At 37.8% G+C, this 16130-nt stretch overlaps 1 protein-coding gene across 1 annotated transcript; it reads left to right on the plus strand.

The window, feature by feature from the left end:
- Window positions 1-1232: 1232 nt before the first annotated feature.
- On the plus strand, window positions 1233-4133 carry SLITRK5 (SLIT and NTRK like family member 5). The gene has a single exon (XM_008155383.3). The coding sequence runs from the start codon at window positions 1233-1235 to the stop codon at window positions 4131-4133; it is 2901 nt and encodes a 966-aa protein (XP_008153605.2).
- Window positions 4134-16130: the final 11997 nt, after the last annotated feature.

The following is a 16130-nucleotide window of genomic DNA, read 5'->3' on the forward strand; positions in this document are numbered from 1 at the left end:
CACTTGCTGCTCTTCCCTCCTTTCTATTTTGTCTTTAATCAGCCCCAAGTGCCCTTTTCCCAAGGGGGGCGGGGGGGGGGGACGGGGGTAAAGCATTGACAATTAAATGTATAGTAAGCAACTCCAAAAAATGGGGGTGTTGGCACTGTCGTAGTTCAGTCCAAATCTTGCTAATTCAATAGGGTTAATTTTGTATACCATGGCAATCAGACGTATAAGCCCAGGTAAGGGCGGGAGGGGGGGGCGGAGGGAGGGGGGCGATGGCCTTTGGTTTACTTTTAGCTGATTCCGGGGAAGCAGTTGGAATGTCCTCTTTAAACTCCAGGTATGGGAAGGTGTTCTGGGATTGCGGATGCCTTCGCAGAGCTCTTTGCAACCCACGGTGCAGAACTATTTCAGTGGCTTAGGGATGCGGTTTGGTGGCGTCGTCGCTGACATGATCAATGAGAAGTGGATGCAGGGCGCTCTCTGAGAAGCTCTGTTAAGTGGCACCGTGCATGCAATTAGGATGCTGATGTGCCTAATAGCTCGGGTCGTGAAGTCCACCATCAAAGCCGCCAGCACGCTCTCCTTCCTCTCCACTAAAGCTCCCGTAGACAATTGGAGGTTTAAGAGCTTCTTTTTGGGGTCCTTTTGATGCATTGTCTCACATCCTTTATGGCTCTGAAAAGTATTCTTTAGGTTCCCACCTTGTCATCTTGTGGCTCCCCGCCTTTCGGTGGAGATGGGAGACCTTCACTGTGCACTGTGAAGTGAAGAGGTTCTGAAAGGAGGGCAGAGTGGCTGGGTATAGGTGAGGTGGGGGAACGTTGTAAAATGGTGCTTTTTTTTTTCTCTCTTAAATTAGAACCATGAGACTGAACTGACAGCCATTTTATGTATACTTATGGGTTGGCTTTGAAAAGGGGGGGGGGGGGGAGGGCTAGGAAGCACACTAACATGGGACATTATCTAACCTGCCCTGGTCTGGTAAAGAGCAGCATTTCCTGTTGTACTCATTAGGAAATGAAATCAACATTTAAATCAAAATGACTGTCAGATTTTAATAAAGCCTGGAAATGTCCATGTTGGAGAGGAGGTGTCATTCATAGCCCCCCCCCCCCCGCCCCCCGCCCCTCCCGACTGCATTTCAGAGAAATAGTATAAGGGGAAAGAGACTTTCTGAGTGATCCCTTAAATTCTTGTCCTATTCTGTTGTTTCCCTTTTTCCTTTCTCCCTTGCAGGAGGTAAAATGCACACTTGCTGCCCCCTGGTAACTCTGGATCAGGACCTTCACAGGAAAATGCATAGCTGGATGCTGCAGACTCTAGCGTTTGCCCTAACATCTCTCGTCCTTTCGTGCGCAGAAACCATCGATTATTATGGGGAAATCTGTGACAATGCATGTCCTTGTGAGGAGAAGGACGGCATTTTAACTGTGAGCTGTGAAAACCGAGGGATCATCAGCCTCTCTGAAATCAGCCCTCCCCGTTTCCCGGTCTACCACCTCTTGTTGTCTGGAAACCTTTTGAACCGTCTCTATCCCAATGAGTTTGTCAATTACACTGGGGCTTCAATTTTGCATCTGGGTAGCAACGTTATCCAGGACATCGAGACCGGGGCCTTCCACGGGCTCAGGGGTCTAAGGAGACTGCATTTGAACAATAATAAGCTGGAACTTCTGCGCGATGATATATTCCTTGGTTTGGAGAGCCTGGAGTACCTACAGGTCGATTATAATTACATCAGCGTCATCGAGCCCAATGCTTTTGGGAAACTGCATTTGTTGCAGGTGCTTATCCTCAATGACAATCTCTTGTCCAGTTTACCCAACAACCTTTTCCGTTCCGTGCCCTTGACGCACTTGGACCTGCGGGGGAACCGGCTGAAACTTCTGCCCTATGTGGGGCTGTTGCAGCACATGGATAAAGTCGTGGAGTTACAGCTGGAGGAAAACCCCTGGAACTGCTCCTGCGAGCTCATCTCCCTGAAGGATTGGCTGGACAGCATCTCCTACTCGGCCCTGGTGGGGGATGTGGTCTGCGAGACGCCCTTCCGCTTACATGGGCGGGACTTGGACGAAGTGTCCAAGCAGGAACTTTGCCCCCGGAAACTCATTTCAGACTACGAGATGAGGCCCCAGACGCCTTTGAGCACCACGGGGTACTTACACACCACCCCAGCTTCGGTGAACTCCGTGGCCACTTCTTCCTCCGCTGTTTACAAACCTCCCTTGAAGACCCCTAAGGGGACGCGCCAACCCAACAGGCCCAGGGTGCGCCCCACCTCTAGGCAGCCATTCAAAGACCTGAGCTACAGCAATTCTGGCCCCAGCATCGCCTACCAGACCAAATCTCCCGTGCCTTTGGAGTGCCCCACCCAGTGCTACTGCAACCTGCAAATCTCCGACCTGGGCCTCAACGTCAACTGCCAGGAGCGAAAGATCGAGAGCATCGCGGAGCTGCAGCCCAAGCCCTACAACCCCAAGAAGATGTACCTGACGGAGAACTACATCGCGGCGGTGCGCAGGAGCGACTTCCTGGAGGCCACGGGGCTGGACCTCCTCCACCTGGGCAACAACCGCATCTCCGCGATCCAGGACCACGCCTTCGGAGACCTCACCAACCTGCGGCGCCTGTACCTCAACGGCAACAGGATGGAGAGGCTGAGCCCGGAGCTGTTCTACGGCCTGCAGAGCCTGCAGTATCTCTTCCTCCAGTACAACCTCATTCGCGAGATCCAGCCTGGGACGTTCGACCCGGTCCCGAACCTCCAGCTGCTCTTTCTGAACAACAACCTCCTGCAGACCCTGCCCGCGGGCGTCTTCTCCAGCCTGACCCTCCTCCGGCTGAACCTGAGGAGCAACCACTTCACCTCCTTGCCGGTGAGCGGGGTCCTGGACCAGCTGAAGTCGCTCCTCCAGATCGACCTGCACGACAACCCCTGGGATTGTACCTGCGACGTGGTGGGCATGAAGCTGTGGGTGGAGCAGCTCAAAGCGGGCGTCCTGGTGGACGAAGTCATCTGCAAGGCGCCCAAGAACTTCGCCGAGACGGACATGCGCTCCCTCAGGTCGGAGCTGCTGTGCCCGGACTACTCCGACGTGGTGGTTTCCACGCCCACGCCCTCCTCCGTCCAGGTCCCCTCCAGGACCAGCGCGGCGACCCCCACCGTGCGGCTGAACAGCACGGGGGGCCCCGCGGGCTTGGGCGCGGGCGCAGGGGCGTCCTCCGTGCCCTTGTCGGTGCTGATCCTCAGCCTGCTGCTGGTTTTCATCATGTCCGTCTTCGTGGCGGCCGGGCTCTTCGTGCTGGTGATGAAGCGCAGGAAGAAGAGCCAGAGCGACCACGCCAGCACCAACAATTCCGACGTGAGCTCCTTCAACATGCAGTACAGCGTGTACGGCGGCGGCGGCGGCGGCGGCGGCGGCGCGGGCGGCCACCCCCACGCGCACGTGCACCACCGCGGGCCCTCGCTGCCCAAGGTGAAGACGCCCGCGGGCCACGTGTACGAGTACATCCCCCACCCGCTGGGCCACATGTGCAAAAACCCCATCTACCGCTCCCGGGAGGGCAACTCCGTGGAGGATTACAAAGACCTGCACGAGCTCAAGGTCACCTACAGCGGCAACCACCACCTGCAGCAGCAGCAGCAGCAGCAGCAGCCGCCGCCGCCGCCGCCGCCGCCGCCCCAACCGCAGCCCCCGCCGCAGCTGCAGCTGCAGCCGGCGGAGGAGGAGAGGCGGGAAAGCCACCACTTGCGGAGCCCAGCCTACAGCGTCAGCACCATCGAGCCCCGGGAGGACCTGTTGTCCCCGGTGCAGGACGCCGACCGCTTTTACCGGGGCATCTTAGAACCGGACAAACGCTGCTCCACCGCCCCCGCCGGCAGCAGCCTCCCGGAATACCCCAAATTCCCGTGCAGCCCCGCCGCTTACACTTTCTCCCCCAACTATGACCTGAGGCGCCCCCACCAGTATTTGCACCCGGGGGCCGGGGACGGCAGGCTGCGGGAACCGGTGCTTTACAGCCCCCCCAGTGCCGTCTTTGTAGAACCCAACCGGAACGAGTATCTGGAGTTAAAAGCAAAACTAAACGTTGAGCCGGACTACCTCGAAGTGCTGGAAAAACAAACCACCTTTAGCCAGTTCTGAAAGAGCGGAGAGAAACTCCCTGGGAGCTTTTGCATTTACAACAAACAAGCAAGCCGGTTACACGCGGCGAACCTATATTTGATTCATTCTGTTGTTTCGACGTTTAGAGTGAAGTGCCTTGGCACGAGATTCTTAGCTTCGGCGGAAGAGACTGGAAGGGTGTGCAATTTCCTTTTTCATTTTTACACGTGGGGGAAACGTTTGTGTAAACAGGGCACACCACTTTCTCTTGCGTGTGGGGGAGGAGAGGAGCAGGGGTTTGGGGAAGGCAATTGGATGCACGGGTGACTTACAGTAAAGGTAGCAGTCGTTTTTTCCAGTGGTTGGAAGTGCTAAGAATGGTGGAAGGTGACAGCGCCTAGATTCTACCCTCCCTCGTTTGCTCCCTTCTCCCCTCCCCCCCTTCTTCCCCTTGAAGCCGCGGGTGGGTCTTAAATGGCTTTTGTGGAGAGATTAGCACACCCCAACTTTAATAGAAAGTTCATTCTCTTCTTTTCCTCTCCCTCCTTCCCCTTCCTCTCTCTGCTTCCTTGCCCCCCCCTCCTCTCTCATTCCTTTTCTTTCTTTTAAAAGGATGTGTTTGTATGCATTCTGGACATTTGAATTAAAAACAAAAGTATTGTGATCTTGAAAGGATCACCATAGATGTGGACAAATCATTAAAATTACAGAGCTATATGATCCATAATTGATTAGTCAAAATAACTTATTGATGAAATATACAAATATTTTATTGTAGCACCTATTTTTATATGCACATTTAGCATTTCTCTTTCCTTCACTCTTTAGCCTATGATTTCCACAGAGGTGTCGCACTATATTAGAAGCTGCATTTCCAAAATTGAAGTGATATCAGGAAGGCATTTTAAACCACTCAAAATATGGAGAACTTAATGACAAAGTTTTAAAGCCAGTGCAACCCACCCAATTGGATCTGTAATTTAAAAAAAATAACTGATTGTATCCCAATATATATTAAAATATTAGGGCAATTAATTGGGCCATTTGGGTGAGAATCAGGTGCAAGTTTTGGGTTTTATTAGAGAAGATTTCAAAGTATTTTTTATTAGTCAACCAAAATGATGTATTGATTTGACTACTATTGTAGCCGATTTTTGATTGTTTAACCAAACACCGTTGCATTTGTACAGATCCACGTGTTCTAGCACCTCAGAAGACCAAATGATGGACTGTACAAATCCCTATACAATGTCTTTATCCCTCTGGGCAGCAAGCAATGATGATAACCACAAACAGGATCTCTGTAAGATGGGGCTATTGTTGTTACAGTCTTATATGTATCCCAGCACATGTAATTTTTTAAATAGTTTCTGAATAAACACTTGATAACTATGTCAAATATGAGGAATTGAAGTAATGATTACTTAAAGTGCAAAAGAATTAGCTATGTGTGAGTGACTGAATCTCCATTATTAACAATTTAGGACAAAATAAACCTAATTATCAAATTAAAAAATATATATATAGATGTTATTACACCTATGGTGGTTCACAGAATTATGTTTTTCTAAATATGTCATTTAATGTGTTTATTAATGAAATTTTAATTGTATACTTCTTTTCCTTATTGAAGTATTCATCTGATACATGGAGCATGGTAAGTAATATATTGCATATTCATTTTTCTTCCAATATTGTGTGTTTTTGTCATGTCAATATTACTTATTCAGTCTACAGGTTTCCATAGTTTCATAATTTTACTTGCATAAAATTACCTTCAATAATTATGAAGGATACTTTATCTCAAGTTTATCCATGTCCTAAATGTTCATAATGTTGGCAGGTATAAGCCGTCCACCGCTGAGTAAGGTTTGCCAGTGAACTGAGATTCATATTTAAGGGAAGGAAATGTTTGAATTAGCCTAAAACTTAAAGAACTTTGTGCTTCATTGCTATTGGTGGGTCTTCCCATAATCTCACCTGAAATGTGTGCAATATCAAGGACTGTTCATGAACTCTATGTTTAAGGAGCATTTTCCATGGCATTCTGCCACAAAGAGGCAGCATTCACCCATGAGTAAATTGACAGTAACTGTTTGAATTCAGGTTGAACAGGTGATAATAGTTTTCCTGAGGAAATATATATATATATATTACATTGGCCAAGTGAAGTAAACTATCCCCATTCTGTGCAACATGTTCCTTTCCAAATTCTTTTCAAAGGGAAAGTAACAAGATTAATGATGCCATGTGATATCATGAAAAATTAAAAATGTATCTTTTCATCTACCTCCTCCACATTAAATTCAGGATTAAAAAAGAAATATAAGTAGCAGCATTTGCTTTCACAGTTGAAGCTGTAATTAATTTATCTTCATTATGGGAGTTATTTTTCTTTTAAAAGTGTTAAAATCACTTCCTCAATATTAGTATATGTAGATATGGTGGGGTTGTATAAATTATAAAATGCAAAGTGGAAACCTCCATGTAACTAGGTGTTTTTTTTCTTAATTAATGCATAAAATAGGAAATAAGAATTACATGAAATTAAAGATGTAACTTGCAAAAAATTCTGTGATGCATTTCAAAGATTTACAAAATAATATTTCAAACTAGCACTATAGTATATAATCTTGTCACATACCCTCTTTTTAGTTGGTTTATTTATACCTCTATTGCTCCTAAGGTGCCCAACATTATTTTAAATCTCAAAAATAATTATATGATTTATGAAAAGAGGTTACTTCTAACTTCTAAATTATATTTACCAAATGTATTAAGAAGATAAAGTAAACATAATTTCTCTAATATACTTGAAAAAAATTTTAAATGTACAATCATGAAACTTGGATAAAATTAAAAACTAATTATTTTTTCTCTTTACATGGTTTCCTGCCAATACAGTAACATATACAATAGAACATAAGTTGTGTGGTTTTGAATATCTTATTTTTGTTTTTCAAGAATGTTCACTGAATAAATTGGGCATATCAGTGGTATATGATTGGAGTAATAGTCCCTGCATACACTCTCTTCATAGAATTTTGGAGAACAACATATGTAATGTTTCAGGCATCAGTTAAAATTTGGATGCAAACTAAGCTTATTTTTTGTGCTTGTTCTATTTTATATGTTGTGTAATCTCATACAGATATATTTCTAGGTAGATATCATAAAATCTTATTTTTATCTATGAATGATTATAGTGTAAATACTTAAATTATTTCAGAGAAAATAAATATATTCTGTATAAATGTGGATAATTTGTATGCTAATAGTCAAAATCATTTACAGCCAAACTTGATTGAAGTTATGAGTTAATCAACTTTAGCATAAATATCATACTTGGAACACATCTTTTTTTTAGGCAAGAGTATCACCTTTAAATATGTGAGGTGGAAAATTTTGGTGAATGTCCTGGATATCCAAGTCAGTCCCACTACTGTTCCCTCAGTATCAATTAGGAAAATCAAACTATTGGATAATGAAAACATCTACACATAATGCAGAAAAAGTTAGGATTTAAGACCTTAATCTAATATACCAGTTTCTTGCCCTATATCATTAGTTCTAGTCTTGTTACTAAGTTATGTTGTTAACAAATGATTCACATTAAATATATGTAGTTTTATTTCCATAATCTAACATTTTTACTTCCTCTTTTCTTTTTTCTTTTTTTTTAGATCTTCCCCTTTCCTTCCTCCTTCCCTCTTCTTATGCTTTCTCTTCATTATTTTTCAGTAGGTCAAGGGAAAGAGTGAGAATAGTTCAGTCCTTGTTTGAAATGCCAAAATCTGGCTACTTAATTTCAAGAGCTCAATAGATTGTTTCCAAAGCCACATAACTCCAAACTAAGGAAAATAAAGCAGACCACAAATAGGCTTCTAATTTTTTTTGGAAATACCCATTTGTACTTTTCAGATGCCTCCAAATTGAAATATTTTCAGGGGTGGCAAAATATTTGCTATAATTAATTTTAAGGGTAAATTTTACACTGAGAAAGAACTAAAAACAATAAAAACCAATCTAAATGCTAGAACAAAGGAACATTTAATTATTTCTAAAGGAATAAAATGTTGGGAAAGTAGTAATTAAACTATTGTTGAATTAACTAACTTATGGATAATGTTCCTCAAACCCTTTTAAGTCCTCTACATTTTTTCAAATACAAATATATGACAATAAAATCAAAGTGGTTGGATTGCCATTAGTCATGTGCATAAAAATAATTATCATCTATATTCAAAGGAACCTTATGTAATTAATATTACATTTGGCAACTGTGCATTTTATTATTAATTTAATACCTTTCTATAAATATTATATATATATCCCTCATTATATGTAGCATGTATGTGACATACATAAGATATGTATTATCAAAGAGAGTATTTCATACTTTTCATCTAGTGTTCTATATATATATATATATATATACACACACATATATTAAAATGTGTATATATATACATTTTAATATATATGCATATATATTAAAATGTATATATACATATATATATATATAATAATTCTCACTGGAGGGGAGGATATGTTTTCCATTTATTTCTAGAGAAAGTGGAAGGGAGAGAGGAGGGGGAAAGAGAGAGAGAGAAAGATCGATCTGAGAGGGACACATTGATTGGTTGTCTCCTGCCCATGCCAATACTGGGGCTAGGGAACCTGCAACTAAGGAATGTGCCCTTGACTGGGAATTGAACCTGCAAACCTTTGGTCCACAGGCCCATACTCTAACCACTGAGCAAACCAGCCAGGGCTTTATTTAAATTTTTATAATTATTTTAAGTTATACTTTCTATGGGTTAGGCTGGGATAAAGAAAATAATGGTATGCAGTATATTTGATTGTGACAATAATATAATACGATTTTCTTCCTCTGTTTATAGCAGATCATTTGACTTACAAACACAGGTCATATGTTTTTCATGGTAATTGTACCAGTATTATAAAATGAATAGCTTTTGGCCCTGGCCAGTGTGGCTCAGTTGGTTGAGTGTCCTCCCATGAACCAAAAGGTTGCCAGTTGGATTCCTGGTCAGGGCACATGCCCAGGTGGTGGGCTTGATTCCTGGTAGGGGGCAGGCAGGAAGCAACAGATCAATGCTTCATTCTCATATCGATGTTTCTCTCTCTCCCTCTCCCTTTATTTCTAAAAATCAATAACAATTTTTTTAATGAATAGCTTTTGTACCCGTATTTTAAAAGAATAATATTTACCCTTAAGTTTAAGAATGACTTAAATTATTTCTTATTAAAAAGCTTTTGACAATCAAAACATACATTTCATAGAGAATTGATTTAAAGCAAATATGATATGATTTGATTTTCTCATTTTTTATTTACTACTAAGATAAAAATGTAATGATACATTGCATAATTTTAAGTACATCAGATACATTTTTGTTAAACATTAGGAAATTGATCCTATAGAAGAAAAGTAATATTGCTAGTGATGGGTTGAATGGAAGTCTTCCAAAGAGGTGTGTTGTTTTTTTTCTTAATTAGGTATCTCTATCAGTGAAATGAAGGAATATTATATAGTTGTACTATAAAATAAAATGATATGTTTCTAAAAGTATAAACTATGAAACAATGTTTTCCAGGATTTTTAAAATATGTTTTTATTGATTTGAGAGAGAGAGGAAGGGAGAAGATAGAGAGATAGAAACATCAATGAGAGAGAAACATCAAACAGCTGCCTCCTGCATGGCCCCTCCTGGGGATGGATCCATGCCTGCAATCTGGGCATGTATCTTGAGGGGGAATTGAACTGGTGACTCTTGGTTCATGGGTCAATGCTCAACCACTGAGCCACACCGGCCAGACTTTAAGGATTTTCTTTTTTAATTTAACATGCAGAAATGGAATGGTGGCTTTATTAAATTGAAGGCTCATTAATATCTTGGTCTACTTTTGACAAATTTCTCTACAGATCATTGCATTTTAAGAAATATTTCAAAATATCATGAAATAAACTCAATTCAAATTTAATTGTATTACTTTGACATTCAATCATATATATGCAAGAGCAAAATACAATTACTTTTCAGTATTTTGGAATATGCATATTTTGAAGTTTCTTAAAAATTTATTTCTACCACTGGTAATGATTTTTACTGTTTCCAAATAACACATTTTTTAAAGAATCTTATTGTATGGTTCATTAAAAACAAAACAATATTGGATATTGAAATAAAAATTTGTGTATAAATGCAACTTCTAATTAGGTACATGCCTATTTACATAAAACAGGAAGGGTGGCAGTAACCCCATGTTACTTCATTTGCAAAGTTCTTTGTCAGACTTTGACTAGCATGCTTTATTTATGAGAGGTTCATCAGGTGCATGTGGACTAAAAACTAACATATTAAATATAAAATGTTTATGTAAAAATGATTCCTTGACTAAACAAATATATTTTAGCTGTAATGATATATCTATAAAAATTATCTGTAGAAAATCGTGCTTTTTAACATTATAATACTAGACTTTTTTTGCTCTATTTAACTCCAAAGTCAAAAGGGTGTTGCACATTCAGAAGTTCTAATAATAATGGGAAAAGTTCTATTACATGTGTTTAAATCCTGAGTTTTAATATTGACTTTATCTCCACTCCCAAGTGTACAAAGTTCACAGAGCATGTTTTTCTTTGTATTACTTAACTCTGTCCTTGCTAATGTCCCCTTAAAGTACACTAATACACATAATATTTTTTCTTCATGTTTTTCTTATTTGTTTGGCATCAAGGTAGCAAATATTAAAATAAACAGTTATGAACTAGCACTTGTTAAATTATAAATTAAATTTCATTTCACTGAAACAGTTCCCTCAATTTTTTAATTATCCCCCAATTTTAAAGTTAGTGACTAGCATATTTACATAGGTGACTACAAATGTGAAAATTCAGATCCATAAATTACTCATATATGTCAGAGAATATTCAAAATCATTCACCGTATTATACTTTAAACTCATTCATTCTGTACAATGCTATATTTTGTTTCTGGTTATGTCTTAGGTGAAAATTAGGTATACCATTACAAATTTTAATGAGAATAAAAAGTGAAAGGTGGATACTGAGTACTTGGATTCTACATTTAAAATACCTTCTCCAAAGTTAACAAAACTGTGTATTTTGAAAATCATTTAGAAAGTGTCTTTGTATAACATTATACATTTTATGAAATGGCTAGTTCCATATGGCTTGGATAATCTGTTGAATATTAAGTTAAAAATGCACTCTTTCTTCATTTAAGAATTTTTATCTGAGGGAAGTTTTTGTTGTTTTTTTTTTTGCATAGGATGCTTGAGTCATCACGTTGGACATTATAGCTTGGGCTTACACTTTCATTTAAAAGCTCTGTGTCTAATTTTAAACATTAAAAATGATCTTTATTATGCTTGATTCTTGCACCTCCAGTAGTTTTTCTTCCCCAAATATTGAAAAGAAGCTGTTAATATATTTCCATTTATATTGTTAAATGAAAATATGATTTTCCTACATCATTCCTAGTGTAACAATCCAAGTACTATGTAAGCACAACTTAATGTGAGTGTGAGGATGTGGATATGAAATTGTCACCATGAACTCATCACTCATTAATAATCATCTTTAATACATGGCATCTAAATATAAAGGTGAAAATTTATTTTAATGTTAATGTACCTAAAATTACATACACTTTGAGTGACTGGATAGCTCATATACTTTACAAAATAACTCTACTGTGTGCTTATAAATACTAAAGCAATGCTCGCCAAGTGGTGATCCACAGCTAAATTCTGAGAAATCTGTGTTTTATTTAATCAGCACAATTTTATTTCCTTTTATGGAAATAAATTTGAATTTGAATGCCTATAGGTTGGATAAGCCCCCTCCATATTGTCTTAATCTAGCAACTTCATATCATATTATCTGCTGAACCAAGAGGGCTTTTGCATTTTCAACCATGTTTACATAAAATTTGTTCCTCTGATATTAAAATGTATATACCATAATGGTGGATTTTCAGGCCTTGTTCTCTAGGAGCTCAGTTTCTCAATGCTTTATATATAATAGCTGAAGTAGCAAATTCTATGTAAGATTATATTATGAAGAAATCAAAGTTAATATAGGAAAAATTAAGAATGAATAACTTTACAACCAGAGGAAACTGGTTTACTATAAATGAGTATTCTATTAAAAATGTAAATGTAAGTGTTAAAGATTGTAGTGACTTGAAGTCTCCCAGAAAAGACATTGTAAATTACCCTGACTCCCACAGGCCCCTGGCCACCCTAAGGCAGCTACAATAGTAACTGAAGAAGTATGTTATTACAGAAGGAAAATTATAATCACAGCTAACAACAGAAGTTTTTCTCCAAATGTCTAACTGCGGATGTATTTGAAAACAGTGCAAAAAATCAATTCAATGAAAGTGTGTCAAACATCAAATATGAGATTGCTTCCAAGATGGAAGATGTAACTTGGAAAATCTTATCCAATAAACTTAGCACCATGTTGTTGTTTTTTTATAAGGAAGAAACAGAATGGCCAAGACTATTTTTTTTTTAGTGTCTTAGAATGAAATACTGAGTAGAAGGAAGATATTTTTTAGCATTGCTGACACTATTAGTGATAAGCTGTAATTTGATGTATATCTAGAGGAAGTAAATTGATATATATCTAGAGGAAGTTAAGAGAGAATAAAATGAGATTCCCAAACTGTCCAAATCAATTTGTTTACTTTTAAAGATTTTTTTTCATTTTTTTGAGACTGACACACTTTATAAAAAAATTTGGATTTCATCTTTATTAATTTTCTAACAAAATGTGAATTAGCTTTGCTATATAAATATATTATAAATTGGATTTTTATTTTTACTGGTGATTTGGTTTATTGATAAGCTGGGCCTGAAATAACAAAATAGTTGTATATTATTTGCTGTCATTTTATAACAAATGGTAGCCAATAGGAACAAGACAGAAGGATAATTCTAAAACTCCAAATTATATTTCTTTTTTCATTATAGATGACGTGTCCTTTTGCAATTTTTTGTGACTTTGTCTTATTTTCAATTTTTAAAAATTAATATAATGCATAATTAAATGAAGGGCTTAAATAATTTATATTTCCATTTTTACTACTGGGCTTATATCAATTGTGATTCCAAAAATTAACAACATAATAATTAATTATTGTTCTTTACACTATATGCCTGTGAAAGCCGGTCATAGTTTGAAATGTATTTTTCAATTTCTCCATTAACAGTTTGTTGTTTTCAAAATTAAGTGGCCATTTATAGATACTTTTTTTGTAAGTTTAGATGTACAACTTCTTTAAAAAAAGAAAGAACTTAGTGTAGTTTTATTGACTTCATTTTTTACCCTTTGAAATGATTGTATGTGATTGCAGTATAGTTCTAAAGTATATGATCAGGATTTATTTCTCAAAAAATTGAGTGCTATTTTTGTACTAATGGTAGTTGTTTCACATTGGCTTATTTTGCTTGCTTTAAACACATTTTGAGATTATGTATGAGGCAATTTTCATTATGTTGGTTTTAATTCAAATAAAGTTTGGCACATTTGTTTTATATTAGCTAAGATATAATAATAAATATCATACAGAAATATACTAATATTCTATTATATACAATATTTAAGGGTTTTTGGCTTATTTTATTTCAGAATTAGTTACAGAAGGTAGATTAAATATGTGATGTAGCATTTATAATTTTAATATTCTAAATTTAGCAATTGCTCTCCCACTTAATTATTAATAATATAGGTAGTTTCTAATTTTCTTTTATCTGGTGCTATAAATTTGGTGGTTAATTTAAGAATGAAATTATTTTTGTCTTAATAGATTTTAATATCACTGCAAATGCTATTTTCTAGTCTCAGTAACAATCTGAATAACCCCTCTAACGCTTAAATGAATCTTCATAGATTGTTATAAATAAGGATCTCTAATGTTCAGAATTTTAAATGGTAGCAACAACAAATTCACTATAAACACTATAATTAAATCATTACCTTTTCTATTAAGAAGAAAACAAACTCAAGTACATTACAATAATGTCTTGAATGATATTGAAATTCTAGTAAGCTGACATTCATACCTAATAAAAATGTCTTATTAATATCATCTCTCAACATTTACATTGTTGTATATAAATATGTTCCTATTTGTGCAACAGAGAATTAATCAACCCAGAATTATTTTGATGGTAATTTTTCTTTTAAATTGACTTGCCAAAATTCATCTGAATAAAGGTATAACAGGAAAAAGAGATATTTGGGATAGTGGCTGTTCCTATCAGATCCTAGAACTATACCTTGGACTTAGTAGGCACTCCCCTAATGAATTAACAAACACGCATTTATAGATGGCAACCGACTGAGGTAAATTCAGTGTAAGTTATATCCTAAGTTGCCTATCACACCATTTACCTTGGCATAAACTTTAAGGATGTCCAAAGTATCAGTAAGAATCTAAGGTGACTCTTCAGTACCTTGATGTACAAATATATATGCTACTAGTGAATTTTAAATATCCTATATAATAAAAGGCTAATATGCAAATCGACTGAATGGCAGAACGACCAGTTATTATGATGTGCACTGACCACCAGGGGATAGACACTCAATGCAGGAGCTGCCCCCTGGTGGTCAGTACACTCACACGGGGAGCTCCACTCAGCCAGAAGCTGGGCTCATGGCTGGCAAGTCTAGCAGTGGTAGCGGGAGCCTCTCCCGCCTCCACAGCAGCACTAAGGATGTCCGACTGCCAGCATGGGCCTGTGGGGAATGGGCCTAAGCCATCAGTTGGACATCCCCCGAGGGCTCCCAGACTGCGAGAGGGCTCAGGCCGGGCTGAGGAACCCCTCCCCCCCCAAGAGTGCATGAATGTCGTGTACCGGCCTCTAGTATTCATAATAGACACAGGAAATATTTTTTAAATGGCTCCAATTTTAGTCCACTTATCTAAAAAAAGTTGAGATAAAAAAAATAGAAAGAAAACTTGAGCACTTAGACATAAAATTCTATTTTGTTGTGTTGGTACAAAGTTTTTAAATAATTAAGAGGAGTAATGATTGTTGTTTTTCACTAATATTATTGTTCAGAGCCTGCCTTACTCAAGATACTGGTGAAATTTACAGGCATTGCACAGATATTGTTTCTGGTGTTTTAAGCCTAGTGAGGTGTTTATCTATTTAGAAAGCTTTTCTGGGCACTGTATGCTTTCCCCTGGGTGTGAGAAAATCAGTTCATCCTTTAAATGAGAATGTTACCTCCAGGGAAAACGTAATCCAGAAGGAATAGTACATTCCTCAGGGCAGTTTCCTATACAAGGACACATTTTTCTCTGGGGCTGGCTCATGTATATTTCATTGGGAGAGTTTTAATATTTTGAAATATATTGCATTTAGTCATAAGGTACCATGACTATAGAATAGAGTATTATTTTGGATATATGTTGACATATTTTTCTAAGCTTTTCTATACATCAATTATATTTTAGCAACTTTTATTTATTGTTAAAGTTCTATTTATCTTCATATTTGAGGTAAAATTGATAATGTCATAAATAAAATAGATAATTATTAATATACATCATATATATTTATATATGAATATTTACCCAGAACAAGAGCTTTAAGTGAAGTGGCTTTAGAATTTCACTTATGAACCTCCAACAGCACGATTTTAGAAGTTTTTAAGCTTTTTTGATAACAAAATATAAATTTCTTCTCTCCATAGAAATTTCCTTTATTTTAACCTTGATGAAAATTTGGAGAATGAAGTAATTACTTCTTATTGTCACTTCATTATTCTAGAGAGTTTATAAGTTGAGAATGTAAAGCTGTTTAACATTGTAGTCACATATTTTAAATACTCAACATTATATTTAATATTAATATTTTTCAAAATTCTGTTCAGACACTATTTTTGCCCACTAAAGAATATTGGGATACAACTACATAATTTCTACTTGCAGATATTTTAAAAATAAAATTACATTAAAATGTAGT

This window comes from Eptesicus fuscus, chromosome 8 (assembly GCF_027574615.1).
Source record: "Eptesicus fuscus isolate TK198812 chromosome 8, DD_ASM_mEF_20220401, whole genome shotgun sequence".
Taxonomy (NCBI): domain Eukaryota; kingdom Metazoa; phylum Chordata; class Mammalia; order Chiroptera; family Vespertilionidae; genus Eptesicus; species Eptesicus fuscus.